At 39.5% G+C, this 22726-nt stretch overlaps 1 protein-coding gene across 2 annotated transcripts in view; it reads left to right on the forward strand.

The window, feature by feature from the left end:
• Positions 1 to 22726, forward strand: part of rxraa (retinoid X receptor, alpha a) — a gene marked incomplete at both ends in the record, with an annotated part of 109950 nt that overhangs the window by 75094 nt on the left and 12130 nt on the right. For both annotated transcript variants that reach the window (XM_079256912.1, XM_079256913.1), the window contains 3 exons: positions 10961 to 11111; positions 13847 to 14026; positions 20559 to 20728. In XM_079256912.1, the coding sequence (XP_079113038.1) occupies positions 10961 to 11111; positions 13847 to 14026; positions 20559 to 20728 (501 nt within the window). The remainder of the gene's footprint in view (positions 1 to 10960; positions 11112 to 13846; positions 14027 to 20558; positions 20729 to 22726) is intronic.

The following is a 22726-nucleotide window of genomic DNA, read 5'->3' on the forward strand; positions in this document are numbered from 1 at the left end:
TCAGGTATTATAGGCTAATTACACTGCATCTGTTCTGGAGTAAATCTGCTCCAGCAACTTTGGGGCTAATTCCTGCCTTGTTGTCTGAAAGGTATGTACAGCAGCCAATCATCTGAGAGCTGACACTGCAGTATTTATTGTGATAACACTGACTCATGTGAGGGCACAAAAGAGAAGAGCCATTCAGGAAGTGGCTGCTAGAAGGGATATAAGATGTAACATCAGGTTTAGGTTTCACAGAGCAGTCTACTAATGTGGGCTCCTAAATACTAAGACTAAAATAACTTGGGGGGGGGGGGGGGGGGGGGGGGGCACTCATTTATTTCAGAGCTCACTATAATCCCCTTAAAGGTTTTAATTCCATCTGTCGGAGTGATCTTACTGCAATTCAATACGTTCTGGGGCCAGACGTTTAGTGTGGCACTAACTGTATGACTAATGCTACTCTTTTCACTCCCACCCACCTGTAACTTGTGAATAAGATATAAGTCTAAAGCGTATTTGCTCAAACATCTTCCTCTTCTTCCTTGTCACTGCACACAGTGGGTTTCTGAAGGGGAAATCTGATACACTGCTGTAAAGACGAGTTAAAAGAGACACACACGTACCACAAGCAAATTTCATTCTTGTAATAATATCCCAGCGTTTCCTATGTCTGCAATTTGCCATTTTATTTTGTATTTAATACACACACTGTCCCAGAGTAGCAACTTTAAAAGGTAGAACACGTTGTCCATCACTACAAATGTGTGTGTTTTCATTCTCAGCACCTCCATATTACAAATCCAAGCATTGTACTGAAAGCCTACAAGTGTTTTCTAAATATTTAAATACACAGACAAGATCAGACTCATGTGTTTCATGAAAAGATTATCCACACAGTTAAGTGGATCCGTTTGTCTGGCAGAGCCCCAGTTGTTCAGCCTATCAGAGGTCATCTCAAGTGGATTAAATGAATTATTATTATTATTATTATTGTTATTGTTATTATTATATTATTGTTATTATTATTAATAATAATAATGTAATTGTTATTGTTATTATAATCATTATTGTTATCATGATTATATTATCATTATTATTATTATTATTAATAATAATAATAATAATAATAGTATTATTATTATTGTTGTTATTATTATTATTATTATTAATAATAATAATAATAATAATAATAATAATAATGTAATTGTTATTGTTATTATAATCATTATTGTTATCATGATTATATTATCATTATTAATAATAATAATAATAATAATAATAATAATAATCATATATAATAATAGTATTATTATTATAGTATTATTATTGTTGTTGTTGTTGTTGTTGTTGTTGTTGTTATTATTATTATTATTATTATTACCAGTAAAAGCAAGAGCAATGGTAATAATAATGACAGAAATGGTAAAAGAAAAAAATAATTCTTTTAGCCTATTAGCTGGAAGTAATTTATTGAACCGTCTCTAAAGTCAGTGGTGAGTTCAATAGTTCCAGGAAAATGCATGATTAGAAAAAGAGGTATCACACTGTCAATATCTGGGTGGAAAACAACCGTAAAGCTGGACATAAAGCTTTACATCTCAGATCTTCATAAAACAATAATCTTCCTTCCATCCATTAGACTGAGAAGTCCAGACCATCTTTTCCCAGGTCACTTTTTCTTCCTCATCCGGGGGCGATCCTGAGGCATTCCCAGCCAGCCAATAGACATCGTCCTTCCAATGTGTCCTGGGTCTTCCCAGTGGGATGTCCAGGAGGCATTAAAACCAAAGCATGACCACCTCATCCAGTTTCTCTCGAAGTGGAGGACTGTTAGCCTCTGCCGTATGACTAAACTCTGAAGGAGAACCCATCTTAAACATCTTAAAGATCAGATCAGTATATTCTCTGTTGAACAACACATCATGTTGAACATCATGTTTAACAAAAACCAAACCAAGAAAAGAAGCATTGTGTTAAAAAAATTAAATAAATAGTTCAGTAAATTATTAAATAGCTTCCTGAACCTCCTTTAGCAGCAATAACTTGATTTAATCATTTTCTGTCTGACGTTATCAGTCACATTGTTATGAAGGAATTTTGGCCCGCTCCGATTACAGCGCAGCTCCTGGAGAGCTTGGCTCAACTCACTCCAACGTTTTCCAATTGTGACTTTTTTTTTTTTTTTTACTGCAGAATGATGGATGAGTTTGGAAACGACCTTATAATCCTTCCCAGATTGATGTGCAGCAAAAATTGCTTCTCTAAGATCATCGCTGATGTCTTTCCTCCTTGGCATTGTACCGATGCAGATCTGAAATGCCAAAACCTCTGCTCTTTGGCTCAGTTTCTCTCATCATAGAGAATCATTTACACAATCCCGAGTTCTGGCAAGTGGAAATCCTCGTCCATTCACCACAGAACCACAAGCATATGCCATGTACGATAATAAAGAGGTTTTTCACAGAGTGACACATACTGTCATGAACTTGTGAACTGTCTCCTCTACATACCAAGCTAGATGGATGTAGCTTGTTCGTGAAATTTGGGGCAAACCAAAGCTAGATTTGAGAAGACTCTTAAGAATGTTTTTATATTCTAGTCATACATATGATTGGCCAAAAAGTATGAAAATGCACAGTAGTAACTTATATACATATAATTATATATGTGTGTATATATATATACATATAATTATATATGTGTGTATATATATATATATATATATATATATATATATATATATATATATATATATATATATATATATATATATATATATATATATATATATATATATATATATATACACACACTCACACAGATATACAGTAGGGCTCCAAAGTTTGGGCACCCCTGGTGAAAATTTATTTCAATGTGCCAAAAAGAAGCTAACAAAAGATGAAACATCTCCAAAAGGCGTCAAATTACAGATTAGACATTATTATAACATGTCAAAAGAAGTTAGATCTTATTTCCATCATTTTGACTTTTAAAATAACAGAAAACAAAAAATGGCCTTTGCAAAAGTTTGGGCACCCTGCATAGTTAGTACCTTCTATTCCCCTGTTTGGCAAGTATGACAGCTTGTAAACACTTTTCATAGCCAGCCAATAGTCTTTCAGATCTTGTTTGAGGTATCTTCACCCATTCTTTCTTGCAAAAGTCTTCCAGATCTTTGAGATTTCTGGGCCATCTGTGACGCACTGCTCACAAATTTATGGTCTATCCATAGACTTTCAATTATGTTGAGGTCAGGAGATTGTGAAGGCCATAGCAAAACCTTCAGTTCATGCCTCTTGATGTAATCCACCCTGGATTTTGAGGTGTTTTTAGGATCATTATCCATTTGTAGAAGCCATCCTCTCTTTAACTGCAGCTTTTTCACAGATGGCATTATGTTAGCATCCAAAATTTGCTCAAATCCCATTCAATCCATTTTTCCTTCTATTCGTGACATGTTCCCTGTGCCACTGGCTGCAATACAACCCCAAAGCATAATTGATCCACCCCCATGCTTAAGAGTTAGATAGAGGTTCTTTTCATTAAATTCTCTGCCCTTTCTTCTCCAAACATACCTGTGCTCATTCCGGCCAAAAAGTTCAATTTTAACTTCATCAATCCACAGAACTTGTTTCCAAAATGCATCAGGCTTGTCTATATGTTCCTTTGCAACATTCAAATGCAGATTTTTGTGGTAAGGACGTAAAAGAAGTTTCCTTCTGATGACTCTTCCATGAAGGCCATATTTGTACATGTACCTCTTTATAGTGGAAAAGTGCGCCACGATTCCAGTATCAGCCAGATCTTCCTGGATGGATTGTGCAGTCAAACTTTTGACTTGCTTTTCTAACAATCTTGCGAGCTGTTCTGTCTGATATTTTACATGGTCTTCCAGATTTTGCTTTAACTTCCACTGTTCCCAATGACTGCCATTTCTTGATTACATTCCGAACAGAGGATATTAGCATCTGAAAACACTTTGCTATTTTCTTACACCTTTCTCCTGCTTTGTGAGCATCAACTATTTTCAGTTTCAGTGTTCTTGACAGCTGCTTAGAGGAACCCATGGTGCCGATTGTTAATGCAAGGTCAGATGAGTCTGAGCATTTAAAACCTTTGAGATTGACATCGACTGGTCTTTCCAGACACTAACTGTAAACAATCCAGGACACTGTCAGGTCTCTGTTGTCAAATTGGGGGCGTACAAGGTACTAACTCTGCAGGGTGCCCAAACTTTTACAGACGCCATCTTTTGTTTTCTGTTATTTTGAAGGTTTAAATGATGGAAATAGGACGTAACTTTTTTTGACATGTTATAAGAATGTCTAAACTGTACTTTGATGCCTTTTCGAGATTTTCCATCTTTTTAAAGCTCCTTATTTGCACATTAAAATAAATTTTTACCAGAGGCGCCCAAACTTTGGAGCCCCACTGTATATGTGTATATATATATATATATATATATATATATATATATATATATATATATATATATATATATATATATATATATATATATATATATATATATATATATATGTGTGTGTGTGTGTGTGTGTGTGTGTGTGTGTGTGTATATGTATATGTGTGTATATATGTATGAATATATACGCATAGCTCAAGAAGGATTTGAATGTTATTACAATCTGGAAGATAGTGTGACTCACTTTAAAATGCGCTCCAGTTTGTCAGTGAAAGGTGATGTAGTGCCCACAGGAAACGAGCTGTTTCCTGTAAAAACATCCCATATGCTGGTCCACATTCACACCAAGCCAGAAAGGACATGTGCATGGACGTTTGTGTGCCACTTTGTCTACATACAGGCATGCACACACATTTACAATACACAAATAAACACATGCTGAGGACAAACACCAGCACATACCCAGACTCTGCCATGCTGAGGTGAGACAACAGCTGAAAGCTGCTCTGCGTATTCCCACTTCGTTGCCATCACACCACCATAAATATCCTATTTCTCTGTAACAGAAGCTTGACTCTTTCTGTACCCACATGTTCAGGAAGTCCTCAGAAGTAAACCAGTTTTTTATGTCCCCATCATATAGGAACACACACACATGGACACACATAATGCTGGAAGTGCTTGTAATGATTCGTTTTATTTGTTCTGGCACAGCTTGTAGAGAGTTTTAAACCTCCAAGATGTCTTATAATATCCACATCTGTTGAATCCCATCTTGTAGGAGAAAAAGAGGGGAGGGTGTTTTATTAGAACTGAACACCAGTAATCATGAAGGTATACATCTCAGGGATTTTTATGTTGACACTGGAGTTAATGGTTTATAAATAATCATGTATTCACTGAGTAAGCTATTAAAAGTACATGAAGTGAGGCAGAGTTGTGACAGAACTCTTCGAGGAGTTCAGTTTGAAACTTTAAAAATGAAGTTTTATAGTTTCTTTCATTTCAAGTAAATCAGCATGGCTCCATCTGCCAAGCAGATGACTCAGATTTTCCATTTCAACTATCAATATTTATTTATATAATACTCTTCAAGCAAATAGCAACTCAAAGTGTTTTATTAGGCAATGAAAGAACATAAGCAAGAAAAAAGGCACTTTTCCATTATATTCTATGGGGAAAATGTCTGACTGACAGATACAAAGTGGGAAAACAAGTTATTATTGCTATAAAGATTGTACTTGTTTGTATAAAAACTTTTATTGTGCAAAAAAAATTGAATATATTTTTCCTCTAACCAACTTTTTGAGTGATGTAATAAAAGTTTTGGTGCACATGAAAACCTAGTTATTAAATATGAATAAATTCAAATAAAAAAACATGCTTTTGTAATATTAGTGCAGAAATGCCAAGATGTGATTGGTCGAATCAGATAGTTCATACTGTAATAAGTGCTGGCTCAAACCCATTCATCCCTCCTCCATCCTGAAGCTGACTCCTTTAATTTATCATTACACATCCACAAATAACACAAATATCCTGTGCATTTCGTACACACACACACACACACACACACACTCACGCCTGTTCATTTGTGCTTTTTTGTGAGCTGCATGTCCAAGCATGCGTCTCCCAAAGCATATATACGAATTCATCCCCAGTTTGTGTGTCGATGCGAATGCACGCACCCCGAAGGCCACAGAGGAGCCGGCTCCATTAACAGGCTTCCCCCTGGAAGAAACCTGATCCACTATCTCTGCTGGTGTGTGTCCAGATAAAGCTCTCACACACAAACACACCATGAGAAGAAAGTCCTCAGTCATTTAGCTCCGCCAGATAAGTTTGCTTTTTTGGAAGGAAGTGACTGTCCCAAGGTGTCAGAGGTGAAAGGGGACTTGGGGTTATCACCAGGTCACATCACGACCCGCTGTCCGTCCTCACCTCTCGCCAGGCAGCCACTTCGGCTTCTTCATCTTTCAACAGGAGATCTGCATCCAGTCTCCTTGTTTCCACACAAGACTTTTTTTTTTCTTTTTTTTTCTTTTTAAAGAGGGAGGGGTCCATTTCTTTTCCTTTTTTTTTTTTTAAAGTTTCATGCCTTGAAGCAAAAGTAAATTAAAGTTAGAAAAATTAATGATTTTTTTTTTTTTTTTTTTAAATCCAAGCAGCTTGCAGATACAGCGTTGGAGGATCTGTAAAGTAGCACACTCTATTCCTGGTAATGCCACGCTGCTGTATAATGAAAAAAGTTAAAAAAAAAAAAAAAAAAAACTCATAAAGAAATTCTGTAAGGGCGTTTTGAAATAATACAGTAAAGATAACTTCCTCACTATTAAGCAAGGTGCCCTTGAAGTGGAAAACAAGCGAAGTTCCACATGAGGGTTGCGCGTTGAGGAGCGGTACGCCAGGATTTGATGTCTCCTTTTGAAGTGCCTTTGTGAGCGCGCTCAGTGCTCTGACTAAGCCCATCTTAGGCAGAGGCCTTCTCTGTTTTACCTCGTCTTTCACTTCTTTTTTTTATTCTGCTCGCTCGAGGGAGGACTCCTGACTTTGTTTCACCATCGCACATCGTCATTGCATGCTAACATTTTACAGGAGCTTATGGCACATCCGCTATAATTTATGACTTGCAGCTCATTAATAGATCCAACATAAAAACGTATTTGAGGAAGTTTTAATCAGTCCGATGTTTAAATATTTCCCGCAGCATGCTGAAGCCAGCAGGTGGCACGAAACATATAATCACATGTAACAGTTCGGTGCAGAATGTGACACCCGCAAGCAGACGGACTCCCACCTGCACTGGATGTACGAACGGAGTGTTACGTAACACCTGATGAGGCGTTCCAGCTACTCATGTTCGACATTGTTCTGCAGGAAATCTCACATCCAACATTTCAAGTTTCTTCTCCTTCGGTCTGGAAAACTTTGAAACCTTTCTTCTTCTTCTCCAGCATGCAAATAGAGGATCGTCACCAGCGTTTCCCCAAGGCGACACGGCTGCACACACAGCTGGTATTTCTCCTCACCAAGGGTCACATGTGTGTGTTTGTAAGACAGGGTGCATGTATTCTATTTCCAGAGCTAGTCCTGAGCTACTTTAATCCCCCACGCCTTGTGTCCATCGCCGTGGGCAAGAAAGAAAGAAAAGACCCCCCACCACCACCACAAGGGAGCAATGTTGCTGAGATTAAGTTGCAGGTTTACTGAAAATAGACGAGGGGCAGAAATCTTTTCTGTCAGGCAGACAGAGGGTTTGATAAAGGCAATCTCAGCTTGGGAGACAGCTCTACGAGTGCTGGGGAAGAGACTAGATTCAGCCATTTAAGGGAGGTAAGACTTCCTTGCACACGTGTGTGTGTGTGTGTGTGTGTGTGTGTGTGTGTGTGTGTGTGTGTGTGTGTGTGTGTGTGTGTGTGTGTGTGGATGAGCATGCAGAGATCTGATGTGTGCAGTTATATTGGTCCCTTTGTATCCCATAAAGCACTCTTTGAAAGCATCTTAATGGGTTTAAAGAGGGGATTTTTCTGCACTGGGACATATTTAATACATTAATAATAATAATAATAATAATAATAATAAATTATATTCTCTTTTAATTAAAAGAAACATTTTTGCAAGAAATAGAGGACTGTGACGTGCACAGTATTTTTTTTTTTCTGTAGACTGAGGACCTTTTTAACTCTGTCAACAAGCAGTGGATGCATCATTCAAAGGCTGCCTATTTTTCAAACCTCCATGCTCCACAAGTTCCCGTGACGGCCCCACAGTGTCACGCTAAATTCCGTTGAAGTGCGTATGAAACAATGTAGGAGGTATGATGTTTGATTTGATGTTAAGCACCGGATTTAGGAGCGCGTCTCAGTGGAGGCTCGCTATGCGGTCGCTCCGAGCTAAAACGCACAAGCGCTGCTGACATTTTTTTCTCACTGTGGCTCTTAAAGAGGAATCAAGTTCTGGAGCGCAACAGCTTTAAGAGATGAAATGAGATGCCTGGAGCAACAGCAGCTCATGTACACTTCTGTGTGTACGTATAAATGCCTGTTTGTATCAACTTCTGTCACATCAGCTTCACCTTGGCTGCACACACCCTGTGTGTACTGTAGTGTTACATCCACTGTAACTCTGAGGGAGCTTTTGTTACCTACAGCTGGAGGGTCGAATTAAATCAGCTGGGTTGCATCTAAGGTCAGGATGTAGAGTCACTGGAGCTTAATAAATAACCTCAAATAAGGATATCTGAGAGTATTATTAGTTTATTGTGAGTACTAGTAGCAAATATTTCTGTATCAAGCTGAGGAAATATGTCAGAAAATTGTCTTTTCTGGAAAAGAAGAGAAAGAAAAGAAAAATACTTCAATTAAATCCAATTAAAATTCAATTAAAAAAGATTGATTTTCATTTTTTAATTAAAAATTTCATTAAAAAAGATACATATTGTGACGGCCCGGCTTAACTGTTAAGCCGGGCCGTCACACATATAAACATATTACACATAAATGATAAATAGGTAAATAAAATTGACGGTAATAGTAGTCATGATGTTGTTGTAGCTACAGCTTCTGTATGTCTGAGTGACTCTCCGTTGTTCCGTCTGATCTTCACTCCTCCATCTTCATCGTTTACATCGCTACTGTAATCTGTCAGGTGACTGTAAACATACTGACCAGTAGGGCTGTGACGATACGCTTTTGTTCCGATTCAATTCGATTCTGGTTTTTTTGGATGCCGATTCAATTTAAATTGCGATTCTCACAATTCTTCTATATTGCTGATTTTTGTAGATTAAAAACACAAAACAATGTATAAAAGTTTTTTGGTTTTTTTTTGTTTTGTTTTTTTTTTTGTTTTTTTTTTTTTGATGAGCATCATACTGCGGCTACAATGTCCAATAACACAAGTAAAAAGATTAATAAAAACAATTAAAATGACAAAAATTTATAATAGATTATTTTTATTTATTTGGAAAAAATGTTATTTTTCTTTTGTTTTTTTTTTTGTTTTTTTTAAACAAAAAAATCACATTTTAAAATGTATTCATTATCCCAACCGCTTAAACCAATGAAGGGTTGCAGGGATGCTGGAACCTATCCCAACAGTCTTTAGGCGAAAGGCAGAGTACACCCTGGACAGCTTACCAGTCTGTCGCAGGGCCACACCGCAGGGCCACATCGCAGGGCCACACTGCAGGGCCACACCGCAGGGCCACATCGCAGGGCCACACTGCAGGGCCACACCGCAGGGCCACATCGCAGGGCCACACTGCAGGGCCACACCGCAGGGCCACACCGCAGGGCCACACCGCAGGGCCACACCGCAGGGCCACACTGCAGGGCCACACCGCAGGGCCACACTGCAGGGCCACACCGCAGGGCCACATCGCAGGGCCACACTGCAGGGCCACACCGCAGGGCCACACTGCAGGGCCACACCGCAGGGCCACACCGCAGGGCCAGGAGTGAGTGTGAGTGGTAGTTTGTTTCTGTGTGGCCCTAAAATCCTGATATTCAATTTTTTTTCGATTTGATTTCCCACCCGTTTTGACCAGCAAATCTATCCTGAAGATATTTTTCTGTCCTGCTTCGTCTGAGCAGATTGGACAGTTTATCTGCTTCACCTTAAAGCCAAGCAAGCAACCGTGGCGTCAGACGAATGTGGTCATTTAGTGGAAACAATACTGACTATCTGAACATATCGGACCGCTCTGCCATCTCCGCTACATCACTCTTTCCTCTGCTTCATGCCTTTCTGCCCCCCCCCCCCCCCCCCCCCCCCCCACCCCCACCTGTGCAAAAAAACCTATTTTGCTTTTAGCCAAGTGAAGCACATTAGTGTTTTTGCTTAGTAGTGCTAATGATGAGCTCGCTTCTTCTCCATTCACTGCATTTAGTGTTTTTAAGACAATTTACATCCGGCTCTACAACATTTTTCCCCCAATGGAAACAACTTTTAAGTAGTTATAATAATTAGTCTCCTTTTGCTTTTCACAGTTAGCTGGAACAAACAAGAGGTCACTTTGGGATGCATTTTATAAAAAGCTTTTTTTTTTTTCCCCCACAAGAGGAGGTGGGCAGCATGCAACGTTGGACTGCAGGCTGCAGCTGCATCACTGCTTAAACAAATGCTACCTCTTTATTCTCCCATACTGTTAAATTTTGCAGTGGAGTTATGCGTGCGCTGAACATTTCGGAGCCAGCGGGGCTTGTCGAGAGCATGAATTACAGAGTTGCTGGGGCTGAGTGGTGTAGGATCCTGCTGCGCCAGATTTAGACCTTAAACAGGGGTAAAAAGGAAGCAGGAGAGCGACTGTGGGAGCTGCTCGGAGAGCTGGTTAATCTGCATCAAATACAGAGCTTGTCACACTAATTGCCCATGTTTTAGGGTTTAACATCTCTTTTCAGCAGATCTCACTTTGTTTTGGTTTCTGGTAATGTCATGGGGTAACCATTGTCAGGCCTGTGTGACGGAGTGGGTGTGTCATACTGCCGGTTTGAGTTGAGGGTCTGTTTTGTGACCTGTAGGTGTGTGTGTTTGTGTGTGTTGATGTTTCAGCTGAACTCTCCAATGAACTCGGTCAGCAGTACGGAGGACATTAAGCCCCCGCTGGGCCTCAACGGCGTGATGAAGGTGCCAGCCCAGCCCTCAGGCACAGCTCTGTCGCTCACGAAACACATCTGCGCCATCTGTGGTGACCGCTCCTCAGGTGAGTGACGTTGGACGAGACGATTGAAGTACTCGCCACAAACACAGAACACAGAAAGCACTTTGAGGTCATATTTGTCTGTCAAAATTTTAAGGTTAAATTAAAAAACAACTGACAAGAAAGCAGCAGAAAGTTTGTTTTATTCAGTGACGCCTGCTCAGAGGAAGTGTTGAAAATAAACTAACAGCTGGAAGGCCACACGCTTCCATAATTACCAAGTTAAATGAAAGTAGAACTACTTATAAACTACTCATCATAAAACCTGAGTCATGAACATACCAAGAAACCTCCAAAGGAGATCCAGAATTGAACTCTGGTCAGAGAGCAGACCCGCTGACTGTTTTTGGCAGAACTGCACGCTGCAGCTTCCCGCTGTGGGAGACCTTCCTGAAAGGATCGGTGGAATCTCTTTTTACAAATCTACACTAAAAGGCTTAAAAAAAAAAAAAAAAAAAGCCACTCCAGCAGCATAAAAGTGCATGAAAGAAGCAAAAATCTTGAGGGAAAAGATCATATTCTGGGAGAAAACCAAACCTCAAATCTGCTTCTACTGGAATAGAGAAGTGCCGTCTGGAAGAAACCATCCACACCCATCCCTCATGTCGTGTGTGTGTGTGTGTCCTGACTGGGAAGAAGTCTGCAAAGTCAGAACTGGAAGCAAATACAAATGCATACTACCAAATTAGCCTCAGATAAAGATGTATTCTGCAAAGTTTTATAACAGCGTCACTGTGATGATGCAGCCATGTGAAAATGACTTTACAGCTTCTTTCAGGTTGTTTTGCACATCAAGCTGAGAGACGTTATTAAGTCATTAAAAAAAAAAAAAAAAAGGAAAGATTATGAACAAGTGGGAAATGAGGACACTCCTAGAGGTCAGACAACAATGCGACAAACACCCACCAAAAAAAACCCAAAAGCTTCATCTACTTTACAAGCCTCAGTCATGTTAAATGTGAAAGTTAATATTCACTCAAACTGGACAGGTTCCTTCACAACACTGTAGGAACAATGGTCTCATTTACAGTTTAACACTAATGTGTGTTTAAGTCCTAGTCATGCACTTTTTTTTATCTTAAATTATTATAATCACAATAATTTTCTCCTCCATTATTTGCTACTAGGTAAGACAAACCCTAAGACTATCCTGGAGAACTCGTACGAATGTGTGACTGCAGACACATAAAAAAGAAAAGTTTAGGTTTTCATCTGTTGTGTTGCTCATTAAACAAAGCGATACAATAAAAAAATTAATATTTTTGTCAGATTTTTATGACAAAGCATTTTGTTATTTTCATGATAAATGAAGTACACAAACACTTTCAGTCACGTTGAGCGGATTTTGAACCGTGCAGTCAGTGTTTCCAGCTATTGTCCATCCCAGTCCTGCTTCCAAGATGGTTTATATTCACTGTTACTGCAAGCTGGCAGATGCTGCCCTACAGCGGGGGAGGGGGGGATCTTGATGATGCTGATTTATTTGCAGGGACTAATCATTATCTGTTTGGACACTTTAGACTTTTAAGATCCATCTTATGGGCCTTGGCAGCTGTTTGTGCTAAACACAACTAGTCAGTATCTGCTTTTAAATCTCTGCTGAAGTTTGTAATTATTTTACTTTTAGTTGTAGTATTTTACATTTTAATTGTCATTTGTTTTGCTTTTAGAGTTAAGTCTGCATGATGAGCCACAGAAAGCTCAAACACCAAGCAATTCAACATAAATAAAATATTAAATATTATTATTTCCCAGCGAGAACTCACACACACACACACACACGAAACTGGACGGAAGGTGTATTTTATTTGGCTCTAGATGCGTCAATAATAACAACTGTCAATAATAATAACAAATTAAATTCAAATTAGAAGTTTTTTCAAAATTAAATGGACCTCTTGGACACGTAAACAGTAAAAAAATAAGAATAGGATGACATCAGTGAGAATGGGTGCTGAAACACCCCTCACACATCTAAACGCTTTGGTTATTGGATGCTCCAGTTTCCACAGAAAAATGGAGACTTGTTTGTTTTTTGTTTTTTTTTCACTTGGCGAAACAAAAAAGTCTGTGTTTAGATGTTTTTCTGCAGATAAGCTGTGAAAAAACTTATAACCTCAGGCTGAAGTTGGATATTGAATTCATGGGACAGTTTTACTGTCCTGCGTCATCGCTGCTACGTGCACCCAGGGGAGAAAGTCAAAACAGTGTTTAATAGCAAGTCATGCTTCATTTAGCTGCGCTTAGAGGCTTTATTTATCTTCTCTGGTGGTCCGACCAGCAGTGAGCGAACAAAGAAATGGTTTGAGCAACACTGGAGAATGCAAATGGGCTCCATCCGTCATAAATAACAAAAAAAAGGGAGCTATTAAGAGGAGCAGACATGAGAACGAGGGTCCCCCTACAGCTCGTCTTCATTAGAGTCCTCTTCTTTTCTTTTTCTTTCACCCCAGCGATGTAAACTCCAAACACAGTCTGTTCACTTTAACAGGCCTCTGATCATAATTGCCCTTTTGTTCCTTCTAACGCTGCTTCCTTTATGCTGTTTGTATGGCTGCGCATTAGGATTATAAATGATACCGTGATCTCAGTGGGAATACCTGCTAATGAAGTTACAATGCATTCCATTCTCTCCGTCGGTGCTCTTGTGGTCGCAGGGTTGCAGACAATGCTACCAACGTTGGGAATGCAGACCAGGTAACATCTCATGGACGATCTGTTTCTTTTTTCCTCTGCAGGTAAACACTATGGGGTATACAGCTGCGAAGGCTGCAAAGGTTTCTTCAAAAGGACCGTGCGCAAGGACCTGACCTACACCTGTCGCGACAACAAAGACTGCGTCATCGATAAACGCCAGAGGAACCGCTGTCAGTACTGCCGCTACCAGAAGTGCTTAGCCATGGGCATGAAGAGAGAAGGTACAGCACATACCGTTGAGGATCAAGTCCCACTTACCCATATCCTAAAATCTGTACTAATCCACTTGAGCACACATTTAAACCGATATACAGCCTCTATTTCAGGATATCAGCAGCAGCGGAGCAGTCAGTAGGTATATTTTAGATTATCACAGAGAGCACAGGAAACCTCAGTACCTACATGTACTTTAAGGAAAGATATAAGGCCTAATATATAAATGAATTAATGATGATGATTATCAATTAGATCATTTAAGAGCTGGATCCTTGTTTATAAATTTAATTTAATTTATTTTAATTTAAATTAATTTAATTTAATTTAATTTAATTTTATTTAATTTAATTTAATTAGGTGTGTGAAAAGTGAAGCATGGCTTAAAAGGTGCATGTTTTCCTACATGGTTGGATAAAGCTCCTTCTGACTTGCACACATACATTTTTAAAGAATCCCCTGCAGCTATAACAAAAATATTCTTCTCCAAACTCCACTTTTTGGGATGTATTTTTCACAGCTGTTGCGGCATCAAGAAACCAACACGGGTGTTTGAACAGAGGGGTTATACAAGCAGCTAATCATATGAAACTCTGAATGCAGTCTTGGAGTTGTGTGGAATAGCTTACATGGTTAGGTTCTGGGGTTTCTACACGTTTGTCATTTAAAAGCAAATATTGAAAGCCAACAAAGAAAACTACAGATATAACCATTAAGCACGTTTTCAGTAACGGCTTCAGACTAAACAATCTACTCTGTGGAAGGCGTGAAGTCATGTTTTGGACAACAGCTACATCATGTACTTCCATGCAGTCCCAGGTATCATTGATTTGTCACATTTCGCTTTGTTTGATTGAAAAAAACTTTCAAATCCAGTGGAGAACTGAAGAAGGAAAAATAAGAAGAAAAATCAAATTGTTTTTTTCAGCAAATGAACAAATTATAATGCATCCGAGTGCATTAGGTCAGCGTTTTTCAACCTTTTTTTGAGGTAAGGCACACTTTTTTCACTGAAAAATCACAAGGCACCCCAACAATCAAAATGTTTCTTTTTTTTTTTGTTTTCATTTTTTAAAATCCCTATTATTAATATAAAGTCCATCTCGCCAAAGCTTATTTAATAAAAATCAGATAAACACAAGAAGAAGGAATTTTATTATCTTTCACTGGGGCCTGTTTGGATGAACACAGAGCTGCTTTTTAGACCATTCATTCATTCTCTGAACTGCTTATTCCAATTCAGGGTTGTGGGGAAGCTGGAGCCTATCCCAGCTGGCTTTGGGCGACAGGCAGGGTACACCCTGGACAGCTTGCCAGTCCATTGCAGGGCCACACAGAGAGAGATGAACAACCACACTCACACTCACTCCTAGGGGCAATTTTAGAGTGACCAATTAACCTATCATGCATGTCTTTGGATGGTGGGAGGAAGCCGGAGTACCCAGAGAGAACCCACGCATACACAGGGAGAACATGCAAACGCCACACAGAAAGGCCACTGACCAAACCAGCCAAGGATTGAACCAGTGACCTTCTTGCTGTGAGGCCACACTGCTAACCACTGTGCCACCGTGCAGCCTGCTTTTTTAGACCAATTAGGTGAAATTAGGTCATTTCTCAGGGCACACCTGATAATCTCTCGCGTAGTCCACAGTGGTTGGAAAACACTGCATTAGGTGATGTATTTATTTATAACAGTCATATAAAAATTATTTTAATGGTCACTACATGAACAATGATGTTTTATAACATGAAACTAATAAGGTAAAATGTTGTTTTATCATACAGTAGAGAGACTTGTTAGAATTCATGGTCTGTAAGCAACCAAAAAAGTATGGTGTCGACTTTCCCTAAAGCCACATTCACATGAATAATGTATGGAAGTTGTACACTCTTCTGTGTGTTGGTCGACACCCAAACCTCATGTGCATGAGCTCATCTGACTTGTCAGTTTGAAGTTTTTGCTTTTAATCCGTTTGGTTTTTGTGGGTTTTTATTCATTTAAAACTGAAAGTAATAACTTACGTTAACTCCGTAGGAAAACTTTCACTGAGGTGGACAACAGTAAACTAATCATTTTCTTACATTGTTCCATACAATTCCATCTTTTTGCAAACCAATCCACCGCTATGTAGGGAGCAGATTTAAAGCACTTCTTTGTAGGCTGGATGGTTAATTCTCCATATTAACTGCTTTTAAAGGGACAGGAGCTCGCACAAAACCCTTAAAAATAAATTTGATGAGTCAGATGTCTATTAATTAAACAGGTGATGGATGGATAGATGGATTTAATCAGACCCTGTTCATGATTCATCATCCCCTTTGGTAGTACACAACCTAAAATGAGCTTTCTTTATATATGAAAAACAAAAAGAAATAATCTGCTGGGGTGGTGAAATAATTAAGATTTCCTGAAAAAAAAATCTTTAGACTTTAGACAAGTGAGAAACCTCCTTAAACAGGTGGTGCAACACTCATTCCAAGTCCGTTATTTAGAAAGAATAGTTCAAAACCACCCAGTGCTTAAAATGTTTCAGCAGGTTGTCCAGAAACCAGAAGGTCACCGGTTTGACTCCCGCTTCATCTTTCTCAATTGCTACGTTTACATGGGAGTTTTAATTCCTGTTCAATTCCCAATAAAAGTTAATTCCACTTTAAACTGATGAAAAACGACCATGTCAACACTTCATTCTTAATGCAAATTTCTATTCAGAATTAAACTTAATTTTTACTAAAGGTTGTCCTAACGAACCATCTTCCGGGTTATCATCCCAATATAATTCCCATGTAAGTGGCTGGTTTATTCTCATTTTAATTCAATTTCAGTTCAATTCCATTGAGCTTTATTTGTACAGCGTCACTTCACAACAATGTTGTCACAGGGCACTTCACACACACATCATTTCAAGTCAATTCATACTTAGCCTATAATAGAAACCAACTGATTGCATCGATCCAATCCCCCATCCTGAGCTGCACGAGGCGACAGTGGGAAGGAAAAAACTCCCTTTTAACAGGAAGAAAACCTCTGGCAGAACCCGGAATTAAGTGAGGAGGTGTTTCCTGTAAACCTTCGTTCAAAATTGTTATTTTCATGGAAACTTGTAGGAGAATACGTTAATTCTGAATGATTTAATTATGAATGATTAATTCCGAATTAAAAAACATCATGTAACTGGAGCCATTATGCCCTCTGGTGAGACACGTTACTTGCCTCCATTCAGGTGTGTGTATGTTCGGTGGCTGTCTGAGAGACTGTTGGAGTGTGTGCTGCGTCCACTGCCCCCACAGCTCTGGAGGCAGGCTGAGTCTGGTAGCTGACCATCACTGCAACATGCAGAAATGAATATTGGATTTATTGGAAAGTACTTTGAGTGCTTTGAAAATTTTTGTATCAATCTCTCTATCTAACCTTTATTACTGATTTCATTTACAGGAAAAAAAAAACATTAATAGCAATTATAGGATTCATAACAATTTTCTTGGTCTTATTTAGACATTTTCCCTCAAAGTGAGAAAGAAGTAACACTTTAAGATAAGATAAAATAAACTTTATTTATATAGCACTTTTCATAGAAACAAGGTCACAAAGTGCTTCACAACAATAAAACATAAAAAAAACTGCAAAGTGTGGGGAAAAAAAAAAAAATAAATAAAAACAGTATAAATACACAGCAGTGTCCCCCAGGCTTTTGGAGCTAAAATTCTTGCCTGAACAAATATGTTTTTAAGAGTTTTTTAAAAGCATTTACTGAATCCAGAGAGCGCAGATCCTGGGGAAGCTCATTCCAACGACGGGGAGTGACAGCTTTAAAAGAACGGTCTACCCAGGTTTTAAAACGGGTTCGTGGGACCATCAACAGGTGTTTCTCGGTCGACCTTAGACTTCGAGCCAGACTGTAGGGCTTAACTAAGTCCTCCATGTAACTAGGACCCAGGATTTTAAAACGAATATGATATTAAACAGGAAGAGTATTGTCAGGGTGGATATGAGGTTGTCTAACTTAATAAAGGACTTGGAATGAAGGTTTCACCTCCTCCTTCAAGATATTTCTCGCTTGTCTAAAGCTTACATTTTTTTCTCTTTTTTTGTTTTTTTTTACATTAATAAAGCCATCATTTTCAAAGCTTATGAACTGGTACTGGGAGGTCTTAAAACAAACTTTCCTAGCTAAGATTCAGTGTGAAAGATAAACAGTGTGTCTCCAACAGTGTGGCTTTTATTTGGCTTAATATATTTTATTTGGCTTAATATCCATGTTAATTTAGAATTTCATAACCAAGTAAGAAATAAGAGACATTTATTCTCAAAGTATGATTAATAATCTTACTTATTCTGCTTTTAACTCGTATATCATTCTGAAAACGTGACTAAAAAGACTTTTTGCTGGAGCCAGACAGCTTATTTTGATGCGTCTCCTACAACATGGGCAACATCCGCATCCACCTTGCTTCATTAGTGTGGAGTGACTCATCACTTCTGAGCTGATGGTGTCTTTTATCTGCTGTTTCCATGCCTCCTAATGACCATCCCGTTTCCACGCCTAGATTTCCACCATTTCTTTGTCCTTCTACCGGAAACTTAACAGAACACAACTGGAAACAGCTGGCACCACTTGTTGCTATGGTGATTTTCCTTTCTTTTTTTTTCTTTTTTTTCTTCACCTGACTATGTCACATTTTGTGAATGGAGGAGGCCGACTGGATGACTGGAGTATGCAGGAATTGCTTAATGACGCTTGTTGCCCTCTTCAGGATTAAAGCGTGACTCTGATTAGACGCCGAGTCGGTAAGCGATGTTAGCGACTCGCCGCGGAGCCGGGCAGTAAATCGGCCTTGGAGCGTGACTGCAGTATGCTTAAGAATAGGAAGAGTTTTTGTTATGTGAGGGGAAGAAAAACAAGCCGAGAGGTGTGAGTTTTAACACTCCATGTAGGTGTTAAAAATATTAGTGCTCTCAGCAGTGCTCTTAAGCATTCTTTCGCACGTTGAACGTATCAATCAATGCTTCACTCCATTATGGTACCACAGTTATTTAGAATGGAGAGCGCATAGATTATGTGTGACATCCAGTCGAGGGTCTGTGCTGTCTGATCCACATTTCGCTTGACCTTTGCTTGGCCTCCTGTCCTCCACCACCCCTTGGTTTTTTTATTTATGTCATTGTTGGGCTCTTTACTCCTTTCAAGGATATTATCATTTACTGCCTCTTGCCTCACTCTGTGTGCCGCCTAAGCCTCCCCTGCACCCCGAGGGCTGCGGTTAGAGAACAAGGCAGCAGTAGCCCAAAAGCCTAAGCGAATCCACAGAAAAACAGGATTAAATGAATTTATGCTCTCCCGGTCAGGACAGGAGAGAAGGAGGAGGTGAAGGAAAGAATAAAGCTAACATGATTTCAGCCCTCCTCACCTCTCCGTGACTCCAACACAAGTATTCTACCCTTGGGCTGACCTCCACTGCCAGACAGCAGTTCCTCTAAAGTAGGGGCCCCTTTCTCCTTCTCCTCTAACAACCTCTGCTTCCCTCTTCCCTCACAACGAGAACCAAAGCTTCTCCAGTTCAGGACATGAAATGGAAACCAGAGTAGGGAAAAGCTAAGAAGACAGGTAGTCCTGCCTACTCTTTGTTTATGTGTGTGTGTGTGTGTGTGTGTGTGTGTGTGTGTGTGTGTGTGTGTGTGTGTGTGTGTGTGTGTGTGTGAGAGAGAGAGAGTGGGGGAGCGGCAAGGCCTTAAATTTCTAAATTAAAATTCTAAATTAAAAAAAACTTTTATCAAATAAAATTTGTTCAAAATGTTTTATTTATCCAAGCTTGGAACGAAGGAAAAAAACAAAACACACCGATGTTTTATTTTTCTTTTTTCCCCGGCGTTTTGAGAGGATCGAATTATAGCCTGGTTTAAAAGGACAAAACACACATGAATCTTTTGTGCTGGAGGGGGGGGCATGCGGTTTCTCCCTCCTCAGACATGAGTCTGTGTCTGCACAGACCACAGTTTCCTGTTTAGTCCGTTTGAGCCAATGGGACGACGGAATCTGCTGAAATCTGTTTCTGTGCACGACAAAAGTCCACATCGATTTGTGCTGGGTTTTTCTTTCTTTTTTTTACTGGACTCCATTCATGGTGCCAGGAGTGCGCGTAAGGCCATCCATTGTTCACATATCGATGAATGCTTCGTGTATAAGACAAATCTGTTTGTCATTGAGAGGGACATGAAAAGCCCAATTTTTATAATAGGACTAGAAGAAGTCCTCGGACATTTAAATGCCTTTCATTGCTCCATCCTCGCTGGTAAAACTATTTACAATGATTAAACTTAATAAAACACTCACACAAGCAAGCACAGGCTCCTGATGAATGTTTACTTGGGAGGTTTAACAGAAATAATCAAATTTAACCAGCATTAACTAGTAGCTCGAGAGAAAAACAAAGTAAAATTAAACCACAATTCTTTTTTTGGGGGGGGATGGATGGATTGGTTTTAAACTTGCCATGCTGTCGAACAGCTATAGTGACCAGAACCAGTTTTGTTACATGCAGCCGTTCAGGAGGAGCGCCAGCGAGCCAAGGAGAAAAACGAGAATGAGGTGGAGTCCACCAGCTGCGCCAACGAGGACATGCCCGTGGAGAAGATCCTGGAAGCTGAGCAGGCGGTGGAACCCAAAACCGAGACCTACATCGAGGGTAACCTCGGCGTGCCATCCAACTCGGTGAGTGTTGTTTTTCTGAAACGAGTCATCACTTCATGTGCATGCTCACAGCAGCAGACAGAGAACTCAGATTTACCCCAGGCTGTTAAAGAAAGACATGTTTTCCCACATACTTACATCCTAACATTGAACAAAAGTTACTAATGTGCATTTTTGCTGATTTATCCATCTGAAATATTAGCATCTGATAGCTGACAGTGAAGCGGCCCCTACAGTTAGACACCCACCATAAATCTGTCAAATGCGCTTCCATTTTTTTTTCTTGATTGCAGCCTTGCACATGATCCCAGATCTTGCTGTATAGTTTTCCTGTCCCCAACTCTATGTCTGCACATTCTATGTTCACTCCCCCCTAACACAGGCTCAAGGAAGAAAAGTGCCATGATTAGGAAAATAAAAGGTAGAGCGAAGGTGGACCTTCACCTCTGAATGTAGTTACCTGTAGCACAAACCACTGGATCCACTCATGGATGAAAACATGTCCTTTGTCAGGTAGAATTTTGGCCAATGACGTCATGTCTGTGTCCATCTTTACCACTAAATGTGAATAATTCATATAGAGCATATCTTTAATATGTATTATTGTGGTGATGAAAACAACACTGCAAATTTAATTTTTTTGCTTGTACGGTCATTAGAAAGCACTTGTCTAGAACAGGGGGGCCCAGAGTGGGGGCCCAAGGGCCCCACTTTGTTTTTGGCCCACTCGTTGTAGTTTATAATATAACTCTACAGAGCTAATACTGTCAGTGTCATGAAACCTCAATAAGTCCAGACTCAAAGGGACCCTGACTGACTCACACCTCAATGACATACTCACCTTGTCAGTGAGCCAGGTGCAACCCAACGTGGAGACACTGGTAATGTCCAAAGATCAGCTTCATGTGTCCCACTAAGTATCCGCACCATGCCTTTTGCAGCATGCACTGTTTGTGTTGTGGACATCTTGCACTTAGTAGCAGTTTAGTGGCTGTAATTATTGTTTCTTCCCCCTCCAACTATGGCTTTATCATTCTCTTGCCATATTATTTTTTTATGTTACAATTTTTTCCCCTGATTGGAAAAAAACACTGTATTGAATAATGATAATAACTTTCTACATTTACTTGTGTTTCATCCTTAAAGCTGCAGTGTTTGGCCCGAGGCTCACTGGCTCATTTTCAGTTTGGCCCTTGGAGGCAAAAAGTTTGGGTACCCCTGGTCTAGAACGCTGAATTATTCCATAAAGACCAAACCCATGAAAAAATGATCAAATAAGTCTTATTTTTTAATGAATTCTTTATTTGTCCCTTTTTTAGGGATTTTTACCATTTGTTACCATGTGATAGTTTTTACTGTGTAATCTTCTGCTTTCTGGTGGCCATCAAGAAGCAGAAGACAAAAATCTGCAAGTTTGCACCATGAAGTGATGCCAAAAGTCTCAGAAACTGTATGTGTCATATATGTCAGGCTGGGCTCTTATTAGTTCATTCTGATGTGCAGTAAATGTTTTATTTTTTCCAGCTTCGCTGCAACAAGACTTTAGAGACACAAGTTTCTCACTTATTTATTTATTTTTTAGCATTTTCTTCTCTCCGAAATCTTCCTGGATTTTTGTCCACCAGCTGTTTTTTTGTAATGTTTCCATCTGTTGGTAGTTATTGTGTCTCATATTCACATTAAACCATGAACTCCAAGAAGAGTAATATCACAGTCAAAACAGCTTTCTCTGCAAATGGACCATCACCATAAAATGTTTGCTTGTGTATTTAGAAAATGGTTATTTATCATTTGCTGGTCGACACGCTGCTTGTTGTCTGGATCAGCCTTTGAGCTGTTCACCTTCTCAACTCAGCTGTAAGCTTTGGTCTCTATTCCCAGCATCAGCTGGGCTGCCTTTGACACAGAGGAGACTGAGAGTGATGAATAATGCAACAGACAGACTGTTCCTGAAAGCATCTCACAAAGCCGCTGCTTTCTCTGGAATTCTGCAGGAGGGAAAGGGGAGGTCTTCTTCGG

This window comes from Telmatherina bonti (assembly GCF_933228915.1).
Source record: "Telmatherina bonti genome assembly, chromosome: 17".
NCBI classification, from domain to species: Eukaryota; Metazoa; Chordata; class Actinopteri; order Atheriniformes; family Telmatherinidae; genus Telmatherina; species Telmatherina bonti.